The 24924-nt window shown below is 40.0% G+C and overlaps 1 protein-coding gene across 1 annotated transcript in view; it reads right to left on the bottom strand.

Annotated features, from left to right (window-relative positions):
* LOC122790500 (collagen alpha-1(XXVII) chain B-like) overlaps positions 1-24924 on the bottom strand; it is a 2222694-nt gene that overhangs the window by 1387234 nt on the left and 810536 nt on the right. Inside the window, exon 7 of the mRNA XM_044058048.1 lies at positions 1767-1820. Within this exon, the coding sequence (XP_043913983.1) occupies positions 1767-1820 (54 nt within the window). The remainder of the gene's footprint in view (positions 1-1766; positions 1821-24924) is intronic.

The raw sequence follows: 24924 nt of genomic DNA, 5'->3' as shown, positions 1-24924 counted from the left end.
TGAAGGCTTAAAAAGTACAAAGTCATGGGCATTCAGAAGCCATGTAGCGGACACTGGTATGTCCTTACCAGGCCATTTGTATATATCCCATGGGACTCCAAGGGGTTTGGGGAATTACACAGTGAACACTCTAATAACTTGTTTGGGTCTTTCTTGCAGTATTTACCGAATGGTTTGTCTGTGTGATCTTCCCCTCTTTGTTTTGGATGTTTTGGGGATAATCAGCAGGCACCCTAATCTTTATGGACATCAGGCTTGATTTTAAGCTTTCTCTTTCTAAAATACAGCCAAAATAATAAGCAAGAAGACCCCCACAAAGTAGTAACAACTCCTAAAATACTAATGTCAAGACCTGGCATAACTACATCAGCAACAGAAAGAAGACTGACCACAGCTAAGGAAGATAAGTTACCAGTCTCATATTCCAAATGGGAAGACACAGTAGACCACTAACCACAGCAGCTGCAAAATGTGATAACTGACCAGTGAGGGATGGATGATCCAAGTCAGCCACAGCACTGTGGGTCAGAGAGACAGAAATGCTCCAGCATTCTTACTGGAGGACAGTCATGCTGGACCAAGCAGAGTGTGCCTAGGCAGATGCACTTTTCAGTGATTGAGAAGTTTATCTTGTGGTTACAGTCAAGTAGGAAGGGACTATTTTTAAAACAAAATAGTACCACTGATGCTAATAATACACAATGAAAAATGCAGTCGTCTGCAAGGAATTACTACTTGGTAATATTGCAATGCTACGTGACAGGACTGTGAAAGAAACAACAAGTATTATTTCAGAACAAGAATATGCTGAGTGAATGGGGGTTCAAAGATATTGTGTTAGAGTTAATAATACCAACTACTGATTACTGACTGATAAACAAAGAAGTAAAGTAAACAGATATATCAAAGCAACCGCTCTGAAGTAATGATAAGAAATTAAGATGGCATTTGGTAGCAGTGCTTTGAAATTGGACCTTTTCAAATCAATATCAAATGCAAATAGCAGCATAATTCTGACATTACCCATAACACAGTGGAGCATGAAAATGTTCCAAAATCTGGCAGATACATGAACAACATCAATGAATCAAATCCCACCAAAGAGGCAGAGTCCTCCCCAGGCAAAGATACATTTTTATTGTGACCTAACTGGTGGATATTTAGTGAGTGAACTAAACAGTTATACCTGTGATGACAATTAGAGATATAATATTGTACTAATTTCAATGTGACAAAGCTGCTGAATTTTTTTCCCCTAGTGGGCAGTGCCATCACACAACCAGTGGTTCCACATCTTCACAGCTACTAAGGTTTCTGGCTGTTCAGTTTACAAAGGCACATATGACCTTTCTGTGTTCGTATTATACAATGCAATAAGAATGAACAGAGAACATCACCATAATGGTATTATGTTGCAAGTCAGATGTAATATAGTGTTGATTAAAAAAAAATAATACACGGACAGAAGGAAAAGAAAAAATGACATTCTCCAGTTAATAGCAGAAGCCACTCATCAAATTGGCATTATTTTAAACAATTACATTATAAATACTCACTAAACTATAAATATAATGCAGCTACAGCTTTATGCTATTTCTGAAGTATAGCCTTGCTTTTATATACATTTATAAAATATACAGAAAATATATGCATGCTGCAACACATTATACAAGATTATTTACTGTTATTTTCATAACAGTTCTAAAATAATGCAGTCTGTAGCTGCACTCTAGTATGAAATAACAATATCATAAGTCATTCCTTACCTTTCGGCCTTGTAGACCAGGAAGTCCTTTAAGTCCCAAAGGACCCATCTCTCCCTAAAAAAAATATATCAGTTACTAAAAATACTATAGAAATACCTGCGTAAGAGTTTTATAACAGCCACATTGCCTAGCAAAGATGGGAATTATAAAAATGAATGCCCTGGTAATCTCTATGTAATCCTATCACGTGAAAAACTTAAAGTATATAAGGATGTTAAACTGAATACTATTGGCGGTCTTTTATACTTATAACAACATTTAATAATGAAAGCATGTACAAATGTGACAAAACAATCTGGAGTATCATGCCCCCTTATGCTGCACTGCAGTCTCAGACATCCAGCTACCTGGTGTGGGAATGGAACCCGCACCTGTTTACACCAAATGCAGATGTGTTACCTGTTGTGCCACTAACACTGCAGAATAATATTTAGGAAGAGGAGTGAAATTTAAGGGAAGGCAGGAATTGAGCAATTTATGTTATGTAGTGAATAAATTATTAAAAATGTATAAATATACTACATAAAAATGATAAAGGAAAAGTTATTATGCATACCCATTTCACTTTTTTTAAAAAGTTATGTTTAATAAAGATATTTAAAAAGGGTGAGGCTCATTTACAACTCCACTGACTGCCATTTTAGTTTGTTTTTCAAACCTTTGACACAGGTACAAATTATTCTTCTGTTAAGCTGCATCTTACTACTATTTCCAACTTTGTTCATGGATTCCTTGGTTGACCTTTTCTTGAAAGGTTTACAAGCCTTTTCTAAGAGCCGTATTCCAAATATTTCCACCAGTCAATGTCTATGTTCTTTCATGCGATTTATATTGCATGAAAAACTGTCTTTACCTCCTTTTGAACATTCTTTTAAATCAGATTTGAAGTACTTGCCATGGAAAATATTTTTTCTAATGGCTATAATTAAGTTTGCCCCTAAATAAAAAAGGAAGAATATGGAATCTAAAGTACAGATAATGAAGACAAACCAGCTAAAAAAACAGGTTTTGATAATTAACCTCAAGGAGCCAAGGCTTGGTCAGTCAGAGGAAGCCAGGAGCCAGAAGATCAAATACTGTCAAAAACATGGAAGGGAAAAGGTGGAGGGATGTTCAGGAAGGTTGAAAGAGACAACACAGATCTATCATTATGGTGAATGCATAACTTTTGTATCTGATATTGTCTTCTATCCATTCCTCAACGTTTGGGACAAAGTCCCCAGCTACAGTAATGCTTGGACGGTTTTATGGAAGGATATCCCAGAGCATAGCCAAATAATAAAAGAGGCTCTTGATCTGGATTATAACTACAATTTATAATGACAAATGAATGTGTGATGCTTGGACCAAGTGGCAGCTGCATGAATATTATCAAGAGGTACTCTAGCAAAGAATGTTATTGAAGAATGGACTGATTTAGTAGAAAGGGCATTTGGGGGGGGACAGGCAGGGACAGTCCCATCTGCTTGTAAACATAGAAAATGCACTCAGACAACCAGTAAATTAATTTGACCCTACATACTCCTTTGCCCATTTTTGACAGGGGAGTAAGAGAGAAACAACTGATAAGATTTTCTGAAAGTGTAAAGTGCATTCATCCCTGTTTGAAAACTTTGGAAAAATATGTGGAGATTTATGGCTTGGTTGATAGGGGATTCAGAAACCACCTTTGGCAAAAAGGAAGGATTGGTCCTCAGACTCACGCTGTCTTTGTGAAAAACAAGGTAAGGTGGTTTTGCAGACAAGTCATGTAGCTCAGACATCCTCCTAGCAGAAGTAACAGCAACAAAGAAGAGAGTTTTCCATGACAAAAATTTTAAATCAGCCTTGGCAGCTGGTTCAAATGGAGGAATAGTTAGGGCTTGCAGTAGAACAGTAATATCTCAAGGAGGAACTGGGTCTCTAAGTGGAGGCCATAAGAGAAATTTCTTCTAAGAAAAGCTTTCTCGCCCATGTGAAAAGATGATATGGCCATTAATTGCACCTTGATAGTGGAATAGCTGGCTCTGTTCTGAAAAAAAAGGAAGAACTGCAGTATCAATTTGAGGATTAAAAAGGATCAAGATAGTTCTCAATTGCCCCAATGGAGAATCCCTTCCATTTATTTTTGTAAATCTTGCATGTAAAAGGTTTCTGGAAAGAAGTTACAATATGAACAACTGAGGATAAAAGCCTAGACTGTCTAGCCATCACTGGAAATGAAGAAACCCTGGGGTCAACTTGAGGGAATGAATGCCTGGGTGAGGCAACACCAGCAGGTGAAACACTAGAACTGGCACTTGACTCAGCACCTAGAGAGGGTGTATAAGATGAGGCCAGAGAAAGGGAAATCATACTTGTCAAGACCAGTAAGGGGCTATGATGGTGAATGTGATCTTTCCTGGTAGTGCTTTTTGTAAAGAACTTTGGAATCAGAGGAACTGTGGAAAATCCATAAAGGAGTTGTGTGGGCCAACTGTGGAACACAGCATGCTTCACTGACGTCCCCTGGGGGGGGTCAGAGCAAAGGACTTGCTGCACTTGGTGTTGAGGGGAGATGTAAAGAGATTACTGCAAGATTGGCTCCAATGGCTGAATATCCGCTCCATGACTGCTGGGTTAAGGAACCATTCGTGAGAAGGAAGGACAGACCTGCTCAACTTGTCCAATAACACATTGGACTTGCCTGGGATATGTGTTGCTGCTAGAAAGCAGTAAGAAAATATCGTCCACTGCCACACGGTCATGGCTTCTTAACATAAATGGTAAGATCTGGTCCCTCCTTGTTTATGTACAAGACGATTGCCATGTTGTCTGTCTGAATGGATATAACTTCCTTGGGAAGAATAACCTAAAAGGCCTGCAACACTAGAAGAACAGCTCTCATCTCCAACATGCTGATGTGAAGTCTGGCCTCTGACTGTGATCAGGTGCCATGAACTGTCTTTCCCATGTAGTGCCCCCCCCACCCCCAAACGGGAAGTGTCCATGGTCACTGTGGCTTGGGGTAAGGAAAGACGAAATAATGTTCTTGAGAGACATGTGGGACTCCAACCACCATTGGATATGTGATTTGCAGATCTCTTTTAACTCATTCACTCCAATGTTGGTCAGGAAATTTGCACTGCAACTTCCAATAAGCGGAGCCTAAGCCCTTTGACAGAATCAAATTATGTCCTCATATTTCAAATAAATGTCCATATCTCTGGAACCACAGAGGTTATGAAAGAAGTATAAATGGCAAACTTCAGCACAATCTATTTTTATAGTGGTAGCATTCGTTAGGTTCTAGGTCTTAAACTGAATTTTCTAAGTCACATTAAACACAGTAACTATTACATTTGTAATATTTTGTAAACAACTTACAATATCTCAGCAACCACTTGAGATACACACACACACCGTCAGCAACATTTTATGCATCTAGCTGAAAGCTTTCATATAAGGCAGAGGAGTTATGTCTGTATTACTTGGTTCTTGAGTGATTTAGAAAATTGTGAAAATTATATCTACGTAAGTTAATATCATAAAAACAACAGTAATATACATCTACCTGCACTAGACAGAGATCAAATATTAATGCAGTTGAGTTTGTCATTATGTAAGCTTTAAGATGAAATCTTTTAAAACCTTGCAAATAAATGGTTTTGGAATTAATGATGCAAACATGAACAAACAATATTTGATGTCTTGAGACGTCAGTAGGAGTTAACTGCAGATGCACCTGGAGGCGTCATTCCGATGTAATGAGCTAAAACATACTTGGAAAGACATGGGTTGTTACCTTATCAACTACTGGACTGCAAAAGTCCACTGAAGAACTTGCAAGTAGTATAACGCTAGGGGAACCAAGGTAATTGTTACTGCCACAAACCCTAAGAGATGGAGAATCATTCTTGCTGGTGGCTTCTGAAGAACAGAACTGTTAAGGCTTGATAGCAAATGGTTGTAATTCTTGTCTGGAGAAGTTTTGCAATTTGAAATCTTGTGTCCAACTTTGCTGCTATGAATTCTAAAGAATGACTTGGGCAGAGATTGAACTTTTTCAGACTGACAGTAATGCTCAGGTCTTAACAGAGGTGCAGCAAGGAATCTATAGCCTGGATGAGTAGATCCCGGGTAGGAGTGGTAATCAGCCAGTCATCCAAGTAAAGGAACATGTGGAACCCCCACAGTCAGACACAAGCTGCAACCACTACCACATACTTGGTAAACACCCCGGGGGCTGTATGAAGACCAATGGGCAGAGCTCTAAAATGAAAATGACGAGCTCCCAGATGAAAGTGAAGATACGTCCTGGAGTGTCTGTTCATCTTTATGTGGTAGTACGCATCCTGAAGGTCTAATAAGCACATCTAGTCATTCTTTCTCAGAAAAGGCAGAATAGACTGTACCATGACCATCCAGAATTCAGTTTCCTTTACAAAATTGTTTAGATAGCTTTGATATTATAGTTATGTTCTCACCATAACTCTACATCTGTGTTGTCTGTTTTCGTCCTTCCTCAACTGATGGATTTCTTGGCCACTCAATAGACTTCAGGCACCATAGCTTGAGCTCCTCCCCTTATCCATAATCCCCCAACTACTCTTGAGATACCTCAGATTGAGCTTGTCCTCTATTTAGTTAATCACCATGTGAAAATGTAAAATCAGCCCAACAATAATTCTGTAAGTTAAAGAACACAGTAGGTAAAAAGGTAGAAAAAGAGAGGGAAGAACCATACAAGGAGAACTCTGGAGCCCACACAGCAGAAACTAATCAGGAATATCCCTCAGTTTATGCCAGGAACCAGACGAAAAGAAAGGTGAATCATGAGGAGGGAGTTGAGGAAGGATGAAAACAGACAGCACACACGCAGAGTAATGGTTAGTATGCAACTATAGTATCTGATGGGGTTTTTTTGTCCGTTCTTCAACTGATGGGACAGAGTCCCCAGCTAGAGTAATCTCGGGTGGTCTTCAAGGAAAGATACTCCAGAATACAGAGGAGCCAAAAACTGCCCTATTTCAGATACAATGTCTAACTTGTAATAAGCTATAAAGGCATGAGAAGTGGACAATGTATCAGCTGCACAGACGTCATCTATAGATGCTTTAGACTAAAAAGCAGAGGATGTGGCTATAGACCTGATGGAGTGTGCTTTAGGATGTTTGGATAATTACAGACCTTGGCTTCTGTAGGTAAAGGTAATATACAATCAGTGGGCCATCTGGCAAGAATCACTTTTGTCACTGCTGTGCCTGAGTTAACCTTGGAAAACGATATAAACAAATGTTCTGATTTCCTTAACTCTTTAGTTCTAGGAATGTAAAATCTCAGCAGTTGATGAACATCCACTAGATGAAGCATGTATTTGCCTTTGTTTAAAAATTTTGGAAGGAAGACTAGTAGATTAATTGATTGGTTGAGATTAGCTTCTGACACCACCTTAAGTATAAATGAAGAGTTAGTCTGAAGTGAAACCTGTCCTTATGAAAAATCAGGTAAGGTGGTTGACAGGAAAGTACTTGAAGTTTGGGTACCCATCTAGTTGAGGTAATGGCAATTGGAAAAAGAGTTTTCCAGGACAAAAATTTAAACTCTGTCCTTGTTAAGGGTTTGAAGGGGTGCTGAGTGAGAGCCTGTAGAACTAGTGTAAGGTCCCACAGAGGTACAAGATTTTTAATTGGGGAATGAAGCAACAAGGCACCCTAAAGAAAGGCTTTGTACAATTTTAACGAAGCTAAGGGTGAATGATCTACACCCAGATAATCATTTGAGACGACAGCCACTTGCACCTTGCCAGTTAAATAACTAGCTGTCTTGTTGAAAATGGAGACCTGAAAACCAAGACTAGCTGGGATCAGTGCAGAAAATGTGTCTGTGTGTCTCTGAAGGGCTCAAATTGAGAAACCTTTTCCATTCACTTTTATAAAGTTTCCTGGTAGAGGCTTTTTGGGATAACAAGAATGCGCTGAACAAGGGAGGAAAGCATGGAACTTCTAGCCATCACTAAAAGTAGAGAAACCATATGGTCAATTTGAGGGATAGTATGTACAGGTGAGGCAGAAGGTCCTGAACAGGATCCAACACCCAGGGAGGGTGAAGAAGATGAGGTCAAAGAAAAGTGAACCATACCTGGCGAGGCCAGAATGGGGCAATGAGGATCATCTTGTCTTTTGTTGGAAAGCTTTCCAAATAAATTTGTGGATAAGAGGAGTGGGAGGAAAGGCATATAATAGACCAGAGGGCCATCTGTGAACCAGATCATCTCTCAATGACTCCTCTTCTAGGGGGATCAGGGCAAAGTACCTGTTGCACTTGGTGTGGAGGGGGGAGGCAAAGAGGTCACAGCATGGTTGACCTCATCAGTGAAAAATCATGTCCTTCACTGATTGGTTGAGAGACCTCTCATGAGGGAGTAAAATGAACCTGCTCAGTTTGTCTGCTGGCACGTTGGTTTTCCCCAGAATATGCATTGCCAAGAGAAAGTGGTCAGAAGAGACTGCCCATTGATACTCTGTCATTGCTTCCCTGCAAAATGGGTAAGATCTGCTTCCCCCTTGCTTGATGATGTACCAGACCACCGATATGTTTGTCTGAATTGTAACAATCCTTAAAGATAGAATATCTTGAAATATCTGCAACGCATATAGGACTGCTTTTACTTCTAGGACAGTGATGTGAAGTTTGGCCTCTGTCTGGGACCATGTGCCTTGGACTGTCACTCCCACGTAATGTGCCCTCCACCCCAGCTGGGAGATGTCCATAGTCAATGAAGCCTTGGGAGAAGGAAGAATGAAAGGGTGGCCCTGGCAAACTTTTACTGCATGCTATGTGCTGTCTGCAAACACTTGTTATGTGAATGAGAGTCATAACTGGCTGATGTCTTATTGACTGTACTGCTACGGTCTACTGTAGCAATCTCATGGAAATGCACCAAAGGGACTAGAATTACAGAGGCTGCCATCCAGTCTAATGGTTGGAGGACTAACTTGGGTGGAAGTGAACGAAGAGTACAGATGTGTAATGCCTGTTTCCTTAAGGTCTCCAATCTTGTTTGAGGTAGCATTGCCACCTGTGATTTGGTATCTAGACAGGCTCCAATGAACGTCAAAGTTTGTGCTGGGCAAATTTGAAACTTGAAATGGTTTATGGTGATGCCCAGCTGGGAACAGATATGGAGCAAGTGATCCCTGGCAGAATTAGTAGGGGCTTGATGGAAGCAGACTGGAGCCAGTTGTTTAGATATGGAAGCAACTAGAATCCTTGCAATATTAGGTGAGCTGCAACCACCGCCATACACTTGAACACTTGCTGGGGCTGTGTGAGACCAAAGGGCAGTGCTCGAGAAGTGGTAGTGACTGGTTCCCAGCTGGAAATGTAGGCATCTCCTGGACTGCCTGTGAATTTTGATATGATAATATGCATCCTGGAGATCCACAGAGCACATACAATCATCCTCCCTTAAAAGAGGCAGGATGGACTGAACCATGACCATCAGGAACTTTGAGTGTTTCACAAACTGACTTAAATTGCTGAGATCCAAAATTGGTCTGAGGTCTATGGTCTTTTTTGGTACCAGAAAGAATCCTGAATAAGTTCTGGATCCTTGTTGGTCTTGTGGGACTACTTGGATGACTCCTTTGTCTAGCATATTTTGTATTTCTATAGCTGTGGCTTTCCTCTGACTGGGTGGAAGATCGGAAGTTCTGTTGCATTTTGGAGGAAAATGGAAAAATGGTATACAATAACCTCTAGATACAATATTCTGCACCCAAGGATCTTTGGTAATGTCAGTCCAGGCTTAAGGGTGCATGGATAAGCATCCTCTAACTGCCAACAGAGTGCAGCAGTCAGGTAACCCTTCAGGGATGCTAACAGAGTTTGGCCGAGAAGGAACCTCTGAAGCCCTGATGTTGTGGGCCACCTCTGTTACGGGGATGACATCTCCCATTAGAAATCCCCTCTTTGGTACAAGGGGATCTATCTCCATAGCAGTCTTGGGAAGAACCTTTCAACTTTCTGAACCAAAAATTTCAGCTCCCTCTCTGGTTTTGGGAAAAGGTCCTTTGAGGAGTAGAAAATGGACTCCCACAGCAGAAATGGTTTTCCCTTCTTGCTCACTCCTGGAGAGTCACTTTCACCTTATGGCCAAATAAGGTGGATCCATCAAAAGGGAAATTGATGAATGAAGACTTGAAGGGTTCTGCAAAGTCACAGAGACACATCAGGTATGCCTTCTAATGCTTAAGCTTGAATCTGCCACTCTCGCATCTCTCTCTGAGGCATGAGAGTAATCTCATGGAAACATTGGATAAGGACTAGAGGATAGCCAGCTACGAAGAAACTGTTTTCCTATCCTCAACAGAAATGGATGCAGAAGGGGTACTGGAGAACTGTTTGATCACCTCCCTCTAATATCATGTAACATGTACCAAATAATTCAAAGACCTAAGGGCAAAGGTTGCTGACACATAGTCAAGCTTCCCAAATCTGTCCAACTCCCTAGATTCCTTACTAGGGGGATGGACACTAGAATTCCTGAGCCCTATCTTTATGTGCAACAAGATACTTGTTTGGGTGTTCAGAGATGGGCACCGTGACATCCAGATCTTTCCATACCCAGCAGGAGATAAGGTCTACCATTTCATACCATCTCATCTGCCGGGGGACAAATCATACCTGAGCCAGTTCTGGAAGCCTCAAGAAACACTGACCCCTCTTAGGAAAGGGGGACAGAAAACCAACCTCCTTTCTGTTTCAGAAGTTTAAGAACCTCTCCAAATGAAAAAACCTCAAGGGGTGATCTGGGGATGCATAACCCTCATCAAAGTCAGTGTCTTCATTTAATGGCCCTTGTGGAGAGTCTAGGTGCCTGTATGTCTAATTCTCAGGGGGCTTTTCAGTGGGAATTTCTGGTGAGGACTCGGAAGTGCAAGCAATGTAATGAATGAGAACAGTCTCATGGCTTGACCTAACCGGCTGCACCAATGGGGGCAAAATGAGAAGACCCAGCTTCCACAGTAGACAGTTGAGTGTAGGGTAGACTTGAGGGGGGTAAGTATGCCTTTTCCATTGAAAAGGAGAAAGCTCTCTCCACTATCTCAAAAGCTGAAAGCACAGGGGATCTCAGTCTCACACCATCATATCCAAAGAAGCCTATGAGAGTTGAGACCCGATCCCTCCAGCTCCACTCCCAGGTGAATAGATCAGAACTTTGCTGTCCAGCGCCAAAGCTCCAAGAGAAAGGGATGGCCCCAAAACCATAAGAACTGATCCAAACCCACCAGATCTGGTACCAACCCTATGGTCCCAACATCATTCTGGATCTGATAAGGTCAGATCCATATGGGTCAAAGAAAGTGTCAGAAATTGAAACAGAGCAAGTCTTTGGATCCAACACAAACGCAATCGGAAATCTTGGGTCTAAAAACTCCAAAATCAATGGATGGATCAGAGTAGGAGCTGAAGCCTGGGGTTGAGTGGTGGAGAGGCTCATGGGTATAAATGGAGAAAGAGCTGGTAAAACACCCAACTGAATCTGGGTTCTGAGAAATGTTCTCTTCATCATGTCCACTGCCATTTCTGATAGGCTCCTAGATAGCCTGAAGGTAGACAAAGTTGATGGGTGGAGGGAAGCTCTTTGAGGTGTGTCCTGTAGGAAAATGGAATGAAGCCTCAAAGCACAGGTTAAGGAGAAAACCTTGGTGAATCAGAGCTAGATCTAGTCAGAACTGGATGAGAAGATAAATCAGAAGGCTTTGATTTTGTTTTTGTCAAAGTTGAGATCTTGCAGATGGTTGGTGCTAACAGTTCAGATATTTTCTCAGGTGGAGCCAAGCCTAAGAAGTTGAGGGAGGAAAGTGGTCAAGGTCTCTTTGCTGTATCTGCTACGGATTTCTTAGAGGATGATGGTGCTCCACAAGCCAAAGAAGCAGAGGATGAAAGCAGATCTTTCATAATTAATTTATTTTTCCTTTCAACCAGGGCCCTTGTATTAAAGCTAGAGCATATGTCACAACAAACATCAATATGCCATGGACCTAAACAGTACACACTTAGTGGACAGCTACCAAATTTGGGATTTTATATCTGCAAGTAAAAGCTTTTTCTGACATCACTGAAATCACAAGAAATTACCAACAATGGTACTAATAGCACTGGTGGTTGTTTCCTTTTTGCTACAAGGTAACTTTTTATTTTGTGCCAAGATTGGATCTGACAGCCATCAGTTGAGAAGTTGAGGAACAACTGAAAAAGACATCAGATCAAAAATTGGTCTGAGGTACCTATTTTTCTTTAGCATTAAAAGTAACTCTAAGTAACTTCTGGGTCCTCTCTAGTCTGGTGGGGCTTCTTAGATGACTGATAAGAAGTTTCCTTTTTTCTGAAACTACCACTTCCCTTTGAAAAGGTGGAGTATTGGAAGTCTTTTGGAGACTGAAGAAATGCTATGAAAGTGGATTAAGTAACATCTGGTTATCATCCTCTGCACCTATGTGTCTGGAGTGATGGACAGCCAGGTTGATGAGTGCAGAGAAAGGCACCTCCCCCCGAGAGCCTCCAGAGTGCAGCAGTTGGACAAGTCCTCAGGAGCACTGAAAAAGCTTCTTAGAGAAAGTATCTCTGAAACTTGATTCTGTGGACCACTCTGGCCCTTACGGTGACATCTATTAAGAGTTCCCACCTCTGACACAGACAGCCCTGTCCCCAGATTGTCTCCCTCTCTCCAAAGGTGAGAACCACTGTGATGTATGGATACACATTTTCTTGCCTCTCTTCTGATTCCATCTGAAGATCCTTTGGTAAGCGAAACATTTGATCCCTACCGCTGAAAGGGATTTGTCCCCATTTTCACTTTTTTAGTATCTTTCATCTTGGGACCATAAAGTGTCGATCTATCATAGACGAAATTCATGAAGAACGTCTTGAAGTGTTCTACAAAGTTGCAGAGCCTCATCCAAGTATGCCTCTTATTGGATGTGTCTGTACCAGCTGGTATAAATACACCCTTATTAGCACTGAAGAAAAGGCACATTGAGACTTCCATGATAGTTGGACATTGAGGATCAGCTTACGTCTATCTCTCCCAGTGTGAAAACAGAAACTCAGCACAGAAGGCCAGTAGACTTGTGTTTATGGTTAAATTTCAGTAACTGCCTAGTAAGTGTACTGCCTGGATGCCAGGAAAAAGAAATACAGAGGACATGGAAAAAAAAAATCAGCTACAAAAAATGAGGAAGAAACACTGACTGGGGAAATTTCTGCAGATGTTCAGCAAAAACCAATGCAACCTCCAGACATGCATTCCAGTAACCTACAGGAAGATATGAGACAGCTGCACACAAACCTAGTTAAAATAAACAAAACACTGATGGAGTATATCAACACAAACAATAAAAGGCTGGAATGAAATGGAAGTAGTTTTAAACAAACATTAGATGAGGTGACAAAGTTACAAAAATCTGAGGTGGAAATGAAGAAAAGGGTGGCTGAATACGAGACTGCTCAGGAAGCTACGTTTCAAAAAAATATATAGTTAGAGGACAGACCACGTAGGGAAAACCTGAGATTTTCAGCTATACCAGAGAAGCTGGAAGGAACGGACTGCATTAATTATATGAAAGCACAAATAAGCAACTGGACTGGTATTCCACAGCCAGCAGAAACTGTTAGTTGAATGAGCACATTGTGTGTATGCTCCAAACCTGGCTATGATAAAGCAACCTACACCTTCACCTGTAAAGATGCAATCTTACCAGCAGAAGGAGTTGATTTTGACAAAACTATAGCAGAAGGACAAAGTACTAAAATTGGAAGCTAGGAGAGTGTTTGTGGAGAATAATTACTAATTGTATACCAGGCAGAAGAGAAGCAAATTTATTCCACTATTCAGAGAATGTTGAGACGCAGGTGTGAGATTCAAACTGCTGTACCCAGCTGTCTTCAAAGTATTCTTCCTTGGAGGGACAAAATCATCTTTTGATGAAGTATATAATGATGACTATATATCTGGCATGGCTTAGTGGTAAATCACATTGTCTGTGGTGTGCAGGGTCCTGGGTTTGAACCTTACAGAGGCTGCTTGTTTCTGAAAGGCCAAGTGGTACAGTGGTTAAGGTGTATGCCTTTCAACCACAAAGTGCAAGGTTTGATTCTCACCACTGGAAAGAGCCTTACAGATTGAAGATGTATATTTTGGGTGGGAGGTTGGCATAATGGTTAAGGTGTTTACCTTACACACACAAGATGCAGGGTTTGATTCTCATATGGGGTGATTTGGCTAGGCTTAAAATGGCTGAGAAGGGCAGTCAACCTACTACTAATCTATAAACCTATATGCTAAGGAGGAAATACAAAAGTTTGTCCAACAAAAAGTGAGCTGTGAAAAAGAAAGAGATTCTGCTTCTTGTTCTTCTGGTAATAAAGACAACAGAGAGGCTGTACCTGTAAAACTTTTTCCAGTGTTTCAGTGGAAAATACAGTGAAGGAAGGGAGCACGAGAGCTGACTAGAAGAATCGAGGGTATGGTAGAAATGAAGCAGCGACAGGCTTTGGAAGATGGTGATGAACAGTAATAAAACCAGTAACTTAATATGGGATTATAATGCAATAATTACGTGTGAAATATGACAGAACAGGAAAATCTGGAAATATTGGACTTTTTCAGAATCTGTTGGACTTGTGGGGGACTCTAAAGTATATGCCCTCTTTCATGTCATTAATGTTCAAAAATGCTTTGAGGAGGGAGAAGTGGAGGAAGAAAGTTATGTGCATGTAAATATTTTTTTTTTCTTATTGGCACCATTTGGCATTTTGCATTTGGCACCATTTTGTGGCGTATGGTTTTCTTTGCACACTATAAAGTTTTCTCAGTGATTTTTTTAAGTATAATGGGGGTTGTAAACAGGTGCTGCAGTTTTTCTTTTCTTTCTCCCTTCTCTCTTTCTTCTTGTTCAGTTTTAAGAAATGTAGGCAATGCACTGAAAAAAAGCCTGGTTAAAAGAGCATGACAAAAGAAAAATTAATGTGCTTTTTCTCATTCTTGTGTGGGGAAATGACTAGATTAAGGACCTTAGACTGATTTAGTAACAAGCTTTAAAAGTAAGCAAGTAAATTAAAAAGAATACTGAATATTATTAGGCTGTTTTCTAGCAAAAACATTTAATGCTCAGTAGCAATTCTGCAGCTGGTCTTCATGTTTCCATAGAAACAATCTGATAGAGAGAAACCAGCTGCATGGTTCTCATGTCTCCATGGAGTGGTAAGGGACTACTGGCAAGGGAGGAGGATTATACTGGCATATATTTATATTCCACATAAAACTACTATAATGGAGCTTAAGAAAATTCTAGGAGAAATAATCAGTTTTCAGCAAGGAATATTACTTATAGGTGGGGACTGGATTGTGATTTGCAACAGTGAAGATGTGTCTGGAGGGCCCACAAGGGAAATTATAACAAAGGAGGGTATATTTTTGAAGAAATGTATGAAAATATTTGGCATGGAAGATGTGAATTCAGTAACAGGAGTTTGGAGTGAATTTACATATTATTCTCCAAAATGTAAAACAGCGCTGGATTAGATAGAATTTACATTTCACAGGAGCAAGTGCATTTAATTGAAGGTCTTGATACACACCCAATAACTGTTTCAGATCATGCGCCAATAATAAATAAAATAAAAACACTGGGTAATGAAATAAAAATGAGACACTGGTGCTTTTCCACCTATCTGTTGAAAAGAGCGGAATTTATGGAATGCGTAGTGGAGATTATTCAGGAGCTATTAGAGAGGACAGAAATTTATTATGAAAACATAGCTAGGGAGTGGAATAAAATTAAGGTGGAGTTTAACAATAAGGTGAAAATAAAAGAAAGGGAGCTATGGTTAAGAAGTAATAAGAATGATTTAGAGGGTGTGACAAATGTTTGCAAAATAGGGGGATTCTCACAGAACAAGAAGAGGATCAACTGCAGAAAGCTAAGCAGAAAATAAAGGATTACCTCAATAATATGCACAAGTTTAAAAGATTGCTGTTAAGCAACTGTTTTTTGATAATAACAGTACAGCATAAAAACTTTTATCACAATGATTCAGGCAACAGAAAGTAGAAAGGGTTGTCGCCAAGCTTAGGGTGCCTATAACAAGGAAGGTAACAAGATATCCTGTAGCGGTATTAGAAATATTTCGGAAATTCTATGAAAGTCTGTATAAAGCAGAGAAATATGGAAATCAAGAAAAAATACAAATATAAATGTCTATGGAAGAATTAAATATGCCAAGGTTAGAGGTGGTGGAGGCTCAATTACTAATGGTTAGAATAGGAGGAGATGAGATAAAAATTGTGATATATAACCAATCTACAGGAATACATGATATTCCTGTGGAAGTTTGGAAGTTAGGAGGGAAGACCTGGAAGATGGTAAACATCCATTAGACCCAGCTTCACATAGGCTGGTTTCAATACTAAACCATGACTATAAAGTTTTAATGTCTATAATGGCTAAAAGAATGATAAATATCATGCCACAATTAATAAATGTGGATCAATCTGGTTTTATGGAGGGGAGGCAAACATTTGACATAAAAGGAACACTGATGATCCAGAGGGAAGCAGAATGTAAGAAAATACCACTGTTTCTGGTGGGTCTTGATGCAAAGAAAGTATTTGACAGAGTATGCTGGGACTTTATGAGCAGGGCAGTAGAAGCATTTGCATTTCCTGAGAAGGTTGTAAGGTTGATTGGGGGATATATGAGGGATTGGATGTGGAAATTAAAGTGGGTGGGGTCCTCTCTGATAATTTCTGCTTGAGCAGATGAACCAGGCAGGGGTGTCCCCTTTCCCCTTTGTTATTTGCATTATATTTAGAACAACTGGCAAAGAAAATAAGGGACTCAGAAATTCAAAGAAATAATTTGTATGGTAGTCAAGAAAAGGTGACTATTTGCAGATGATATTTTACACCTGACAAAAAAATTACAGTGTTGTGGAACATTTTGAGATAATTTCAAATCTTTACGGGATACAAAATGAATGAAGCTAAAATAAAGGCAGTAGCAGTTCATAGGTTGGTACTAGGCTATCAGCCCTAGGGCCTATACAAGCCTAGCCATAACAATTCCCTGGCTATTTCTTCCCACACTATTTACTTCCCTGGACCCCTGTCTAGCAGGGCAACTGACATGATCCCCGGGGTGAATTTCCTTTCTCCCATCCAATCATCAAGGTTCCTTTTGAAGAGGGCCAGAGAGGCACTCTGCTTGACATGTATGGGCAATCTATTCCAGAGTCTGGGGAGTCTCTGGGTCAGGAACCTATCCCTCCAGCATGTTTTGTTTATTGGGATGACAACGTTTAGATCCCTGGAGCGTGTGGCTCTGAGTGATTAGGATTTCTTTAAGTGTAGCATGTCCAACAGCTCTGGGTTTGACATGGCCTTGTATGTTAAGCAGAGATCGCCTCTGAGTAGACGATATGTGACAGAGTAAAGCTGGAGTTTTTTAAGGGGGTCAGCATAGGGCATCTGCTTTAGGCCTGTGATTCTTTTAGTGAGGTATTTCTGCGGCCTTTCCAGTTGTTGCAGATGTCTTGAGAGGTACATACCAAACGGGGCGTTGTATTCTATAATGGGTCTAATGAGGGATGAGTACAGTGGGACAATGACCTCCTTTTTTCTGGATGAAAAGCCCTTAGTGATGAGGTGTGCCACATAGACTGTAAATTATGTATCCACACACAAATTGGTTCAGCAATATCTGTATTTATGGGGACATGATAAAATTAAATATTTGGGAGTATGGATTAAAAATGATTATGGTGTGGTAGCTAAGGATATGTGGGAAGAGACTAAACAAAAGATAATACAAAAACTGAAAAAATGGAAGCTTTGTTATGTGGATATGGATAGTAAGATACAAGCAGTCAAAATATTTTTAGTCCCTTTAGTCATACACATAGGTCAAGCATATTTTTATCAACCAGAGGAAAAGTTGTGGATAGCAATTAATAAACAGCTGAAGGACTTTATCTGGGAGGGGAAGATGGCAAGAGTGAAATGGGATAAACTGATTCTTCCAGTTGAACAGGGCAGATTGAGATTACCCAATTTGAAGGGGTATTTTAAAGCTACACAGTTAAGGCTCCCATACTTAGCACAAGCAGAAAACTACAATTCAAAGTGGAAAGGGATAATTTTGGAACGGGGGGGGGGGGGCTGAAGAAACAAGGAGAGACTGGGATTTTGGATGCAGACCCCTAAGGAGAATAACAATAATCATACAGAATATTATATCCATAAAGTAGCAGAAAGTATTCTAAGAACTAAACCAACACGGGAAGGGAGAAAGGAAATTCTACAGATAAGGCTGACTGCATTTAGGATTACAGACAATAGGCAAGAGGGGGCTAGAATTTATTGTAGAAAACTGGCAAAGGAACCAAGATACTGGGAGCAAATAACTAGAGAGGGAAAGGTAATAGAGTGGGAAGAGGTCAAAAATGTATTTGGACTGCAAGCTAGAGGTTGCCTTTCCTATCAAGGATTGATATTAGAGTATAGGCAGAGAGAAAGAAATTGGTGGGTCCTAAATGAAAGACTAGCACTGGTATAGTTTTTAGGAGAATCTAGAACAGAAGCTGCCATTAAAAAAGGAATAATTAGTAGACCATATAAAATATTGTATAACTATAAGAATCAATCAGAGGAGGTTAGAAAGGATTGGCAAGACAGACAAGATAAGCAATTCACAAAGAAACAATGGGAGGATTTATGTATGTATGTATGTATGTCTCCCAAATATGCAACAAAATCTAGAAGATTTTGGATTTTTGCTTGGAAATGTTTACACAGATATTTTAATACCCCGAGTACACTCCAGAGAATATTTCCTCAGGTAGACAGCAAATGCTGGCGGTGCGATGGGGAAGAAAGAGGTAATTGGGAACATATTTTCTGGGAGAGCAGTGGGTTGGAGGACTTTAAGGATTCCCTGTGGGATGCACTGTCTGAGATGCTAGGTGGGCAGACTGGTGTGACGAGGGAAATAAGTCTTCTGAGCTATGATACAGAATCAGAATTGCCTAGACATGGTTAGGTCTTGTTGTGTCTAATTATGGTGGTTGCCAAAAAAGCAATTACTAGAAAATGGAAATCCAAATCTAAACCAACTACATTAGAAGTAGTGAATATAAGAGATAAAACAACTGGAATTGAGATCTTTAGAAAAGGGTAGGAGCAAACTACATAGAAAAAATGGGAATTGTGGGAACAATACATACAGGGGAGGAATGAGGTTTAAAAGAAGGCAGGACTTAAATGAGCTATGTATTTGACTCCAAATGAATGGGTAGATTATAAGTGATGTATAATATTTGCAACTGGGAGTGTGTCAGTATGGTTTATGATGCAAAATGCTTGCAACTAGGATTGTGTCGGTGTGATTTGTTTTCATTTATATAAATGTATGCTGGTTTATGTTGTAACTGATGGTTTAATAAAGATTTTTTTGTTTTAAAGGGGCAGGAATTGAATAATGTATGCAATGTTGCTTAGATTATATGATATATAGCAATATATGTGAAGTATGATGTTTGCTAATGTTAATTTAGTACAATTTGATTAGTTTTCCCTCTGTCACAAGTAATAATTCAATACAAGTGTTTAAAAAAATGAAAAGAAAAGGAGCATAGAGATATTGGACAAAGACTGAAGAGGGACCAGTTGCACATCAATGGACCCCCATTGATCCAACGGCATGATCCCCGGGAGAAATTTGGAGACTTCTTTGGTCAAATCTCTGTGAAACTGTGCAACACGTGCTACACACTTTAAAGCTCTCAGCAAAAAAAAAAAAAGGCAAGGTGTAGACTCACTTCCCAAAATGGTCCAGTGCACAGGACACCCTATTTGGTGGGTGAACAGAGGAACTCTCTTCCGACAGTTCCTTCTTGGTGGCTGTTGCCACCCCCATAGAATCTATGGCTGGCCCCTTGCTCCAATGTGGGCAGTCTTTAGGGGCAATGAGAAATTTGCGAAGTTTCTTGGGAATAGGTTCTGCTGTGCCCGGTTCCTTTCAAGCCTGTGTGGAGATCAAGTTAATCATTTAGTCCTCCAGTGGGACCACCTAAGATTTAGATGGACCAAAGCCAAAAGCCTTCCTGAATACTGACTCTTCTGGAGAAAGTGTCTGGGAAGACCATTTTACTTTCTGTTTAAGTAGTTTGCAGATCTCTCCACATGACATGCCCTCAAGAGGGGATCGGGTAAACCTTCTCCTTCATCAAAGTCAGTATCCATGATGACAGATTCTTGAGGATAACCTAGGTGCCTTTTTTTACACATGTGCTTCTTGTATACCACCTCAGTCAGATACTCTGGTGAGAACTCATAAGCTGATGTGGTCTGCTCCATAAGAGCTGCTGCGAGATTTTTGGCCACTGGCAGTTCCAACATGACAAGAAGACTAGTATCTGGACCCTGGAAGATCCTTTGGGGGAGGGACAGATCTGAGCTAGAAGGAAAAGTATTTTCTCTCGAATGTGACAGTACTCTCTCAAAAGCCTTGAAAACCAAACTAGAAAGAGGATGTGTCATTTGGACAGATCCTCAGTAGTAGATATAGTATTATAGGATAGACAAAAAGTTTTTAAGGTGTTAAATACAAAGTTTTTTCAAAAACTATTCAGTTATCTACTAATCGCCTACAGATCCATTCTACACTTGTGGCAGCAAACAATATCAGAGGTATTTCATATAATACCAGGGATTATGGGTAAGAAGAGCAGCCTAAGCACCAAATTCAGAAGTTTGAAAGTGACCAAAGTCGGATCTGACACAGATCCGAGGCCCACACACTGAGGAATGGACATCAAAGATAACATCAAATCTGATATTAAATAAATTCTTATCTACCCTTCTCACATATTCTTTCTTCTTATTTTTATAACCATACATAATCATATTTATATCCATATTGCCTGTCATTACCATGCTCAAAAAAAAAAAAAAAAATATATATATATATATATATATGCGACTTTTGCCAGAGTTGTACCACTCTTTTACATTTCAAGCAAAACACGCTCTGTTGTCTCTTCCTCCTCACAAAATAAATGCACTCTTTCAGCTTTCTTTTAAATGACATATCCCCCTTTACTGGTAACTTATTGTTTACCAGTCTCCATAGGAAATCCTGACACTCTTCTATCTTCTTACACCACTTTTTCCATACAGCAATGGCTTTAATCACTTTCCCCACGGATATAAACAATGATATTGTTTCATCACTTTATTATACCACATTGTTCTGTTTTTCTCTTTATCATCAGTTTTAACTTTTCTTGTTACTATTTTTAACACTTTTATTGAAGTAGCACTTAAGATGCAGGCAAACATACATTAATATAAAGGAAAACATACCATATTAACTTGTTCAAGTTGCAAACATTACATATCACATGTATTCATTTGTACAACTATCATCAAAACATTACATAAATTGCTCAATTCCTGCCTTGCCTTAAATGTCATTCTTCCTCTAAAACACTGTTCTGCATGTATTGTTCCCACAATTTCTATTTTTTCTATGTAATTTGCTCCTACCCTTTTCTAAAGATCCAACTTCCAGTTCTTTTATCTATGTTACAATAATTCAATAGTTCAAATACAGTTAGTTTAGACTTTGATTTCCATTTTCTAGTAACTGCTGTTTTGGCACCCACTAAAATTAAACTTAGCAAGGCATTACTATGGCTAGGCAATTCAGATCCTGTATCCCAGCTAAAAAAAAAAAAAAAATCAGTTCCTTAGTTACACCTATTTGCTCACCCAATATTTCCAACAGAGTACTCTGGAGAGAATGTTTAAAATCTGACAAATCACTACACTCCGAAAACACATGTTCCCTCTTATCTTTTTCTTCCCCATCACTCCTCCAACATTTGGCATCTACCTGAAGAAAAATTATTTGTGGAGTCTGCTTGAGGTATAAAAATACATATAAAAACACTTCCAGGCAAAAATCCTCAATCTTCTAGACTTTTTTTACATATTTGGGAGCCACACATATGTCCTCTCATTGTTTCCTTCAGAATTGCTTATCCGTTCTCTCTTCCCAGTCTTTTCTAACTTCCTCTAAAGTTCCAGTAGTTATTGTATAATATTTTATATGCCCTACAATTTATCCTTTTTCTAAGAGCAGCTTATGTTCTAGATCCAATTAAAAACTCTAGCAGAGCGGTTTTTCACTTAGGATTCCCCAGTCCCTTTCTCTTTGTCTATATTTTGATATATATCCCTGATAGGATAGGAAATGCAGTCTCTAGCCTGCAGTCCCAAATGTCTTGCTGGTCTCTTTCCATTCTATTAGTGTTCTCTCTCCAGCTATTTGCTGCCAATACCTTGGTTCCATTCACAGTTTTCTTCAGCAACTTCTACCTCCCTTTTGCCTATTCTCTGTACCCCTATTTGCAGTCCTCCCTATTGTCAAAATCTCCTTTCTACATTCTCATGTTGGTTTGTGTCTTAGAATACTTTACGCTACTTTATTAATACAATATTCTGTATGGCTACTGTTACTCTCCTTAAAGATCTCCATCCAAAATCCAATCCAAAATCCCACTCTTTCCTCAATTCTTGAATTTCCAATCCACTTCATCCTCAATATAGCTTTCTGCATGTGTTATGTATAGGAGCCTTAACTGTGTAGCTATAAAATATTCCTTCAAATAGGGCAGTCCTAAACCACCTTGGTCTATTGGAAGGATGAAATTATTCCACTTGACACTTGCCCTCTTCCCCTCCCAGACAACTTCCTTCAAAAATTATTCTCGACAACTTCTCCTCTGGTTAATAAAATATGTCTGACTTGCTATAAAACTAAAAGGAGTAAAAGTATTTTCATTGCTTGTAATTAAAATTGACTAAATACATTTACACTGCTTTTATCTTGCTACCCATATCCATAAAAAAAGAAAAAGAAGTTATGTACTTACCATAACGTTCCATTTGAGTTGTTTCTCTCGCCTTTATTCTTACTGATGGGTTCGGAGCCGATCCTTGGCTCCAAGTCAGCAAACTACAAAAGCTCGAGGTCTAAAGCCAGCTCGAGGCCAAATCACTATCCCATGATGCATTACGAACCTCCCTCAGATCTTGTTTGCTGCTAGTTAAAGCCGTCATTATGCCACTCAATCAGAAAAATGTTCCATTTCCAACTTCTCGGATGCCTAGTAAACTGGAAGGGGGTTGGTGGGCGGGATGTAAGAATAAAGGCGAGATGAACAACTCACATGGAACGTTATGGTAAGTACATAACTTCTTTATGTGAAGTTGTTCTAGCTCGCCGTTTATTCTTATTGATGGGTAGCATCCCAAGCACCATCTTTCTTGGGTGTCTCAAAGGCAAATGTTTCTCAGAATCGCAGAACCAAAGGAGGTCCTGTCCCCAGAGACCTTATCCACTTTATAATGGTTGATGAAGGTATGAGGTCTAGACCATGTGGCAGCCTCACAGATAGAGTCTAAAGGTATTTTGGCCAAAAAGGCTGAAGAAGTGGCTACAGATCTGGTGGAATGAGCCTTTATCCTTTGTGGTAAAGAATTATTCGTAGAAGTGTACGTGAAAGCAATAATGTCTGATAACCATCTGGACAAGGTGACTTTAGACATTGGATCACCTTTCTTTGCTTCTGAAAAGGAAACAAACAACTGTTAATTTTTCTTGAATTGTCTGGTTCTGTCCAAATAAAATCGTAGTTGTCTATGCACATCAAGTTTGTGAAGCATGTATTCCAGTTTGTTTGTATGACTGGGGAAAAAAACAGGTAAGTCAATAGTTTGATTGAGATTAGCTTCTGAGCAAACTTTGGGTAAAAAGGAGGGATTTGATCTCAAAGAAACTCTGTCATTATGAAAAATTAGATAGAGAGGTTTAATAGTCAAGGTTTGTAACTCAGAAATCCTCCGAGCAGAGGTTATTGCCACTAGAAATAAAGTTTTCCAAGAAAGGTATTTAAGGTCACAAGATGAAGCTGGTTCAAAAGGGGATAAAATAATGCAGGAAAGAACAAGGTTCAAATTCCAAGGCATGGAGGGCGTTTTGACGGGTGGTCTTAGATGGAAAGTGCCTTTTAAAAAGGCTTTGAATACTCAATGAGACATAATATTTGAAGAGTCTAAACCCAAATGAAAATTGGAAATAGCTGCCAACTGTACCCTAATTGTAGCTGCAGCAGCACCTTCATTGAAAAGTTTAGTAAGGAAATTTAGGATGGCAGAAGCAGGAGCCAAATAAGGATCTACTTCATTTTGAGATGCCCAAATAGTGAATCTCCTCCACTTGCTACGGTACATTTTTTTGTGTGGAAAGCTTATGAGAGGCTGTCAAAATGTGTTTAACTTCTGTTGAAAGATTAGGAAACCTGGCTATGTTTGGAAGTGGAGCAGCCAAGCTGTCAGGTTGAGGGACTGTAGAGAGGGATGAAGAGTTCCTGAGGTGTGAGTGAGGATATCTGGCACTGGGTCCAGGATCCAAGCCTCTTTCAGTAGATGAGTCTGGAGGAAAGGGAACCAAATCTGTCGAGGCCAGAATGGGGCTATTAAGATCAAAGTTCTGCCCGGCGACTTTGCTTTCTGTAACACTTTGGGTATCAGAGGTATTGGAAGAAAGGCACAGAGAAGACCCAGGGGTCAATCGTGCCCAAGTGCATCCCTTGGGATTTCCCCTAGAGGGGGAATTAGGGCAAAGAAGTTGCTGCATTTGGTGTTGGCTTGGGTTGCAATGAGATCACAGCAAGGCTGGCCCCATCTGTGGAAGATCCTTTCCGCCACTTGATGCTTCAGAGACCACTCGTGCGGCAAGAGTATTGCTCTGCTCAATCTGTCTGCTATCACGTTGGACTTCCCTGGGATATGCATTGCTATCAGAAAGCATTGGGTATAAGTCGCCCATTTCCAAACTCTTAAGGCCTCTCTGCAAAGGGGATAAGACTTGGTCCCCCCCCCCCGTTTATGTACCAGACTACCAACATCTTGTCCGATTGTACAGCAATTGTTCCTAGTGGAAGAGAGTCTTGAAAGAACTGCAATGCTAGGAGAACCGCTCTCATCTCCAGAACACTGATATGCAGGTAAGCCTCATGTTGATTCCACGTACCTTGGGCTGTTCTTCCCTGGTAATGCCCCCCCCCA

This window comes from Protopterus annectens, chromosome 16.part0 (genome assembly GCF_019279795.1).
Source record: "Protopterus annectens isolate FY-2018-M chromosome 16.part0, PAN1.0, whole genome shotgun sequence".
Classification (NCBI taxonomy): Eukaryota; Metazoa; Chordata; order Ceratodontiformes; family Protopteridae; genus Protopterus; species Protopterus annectens.
Note: the sequence above shows the minus strand (reverse complement) of the source record. Positions and strands in the feature narration are given on the sequence as shown.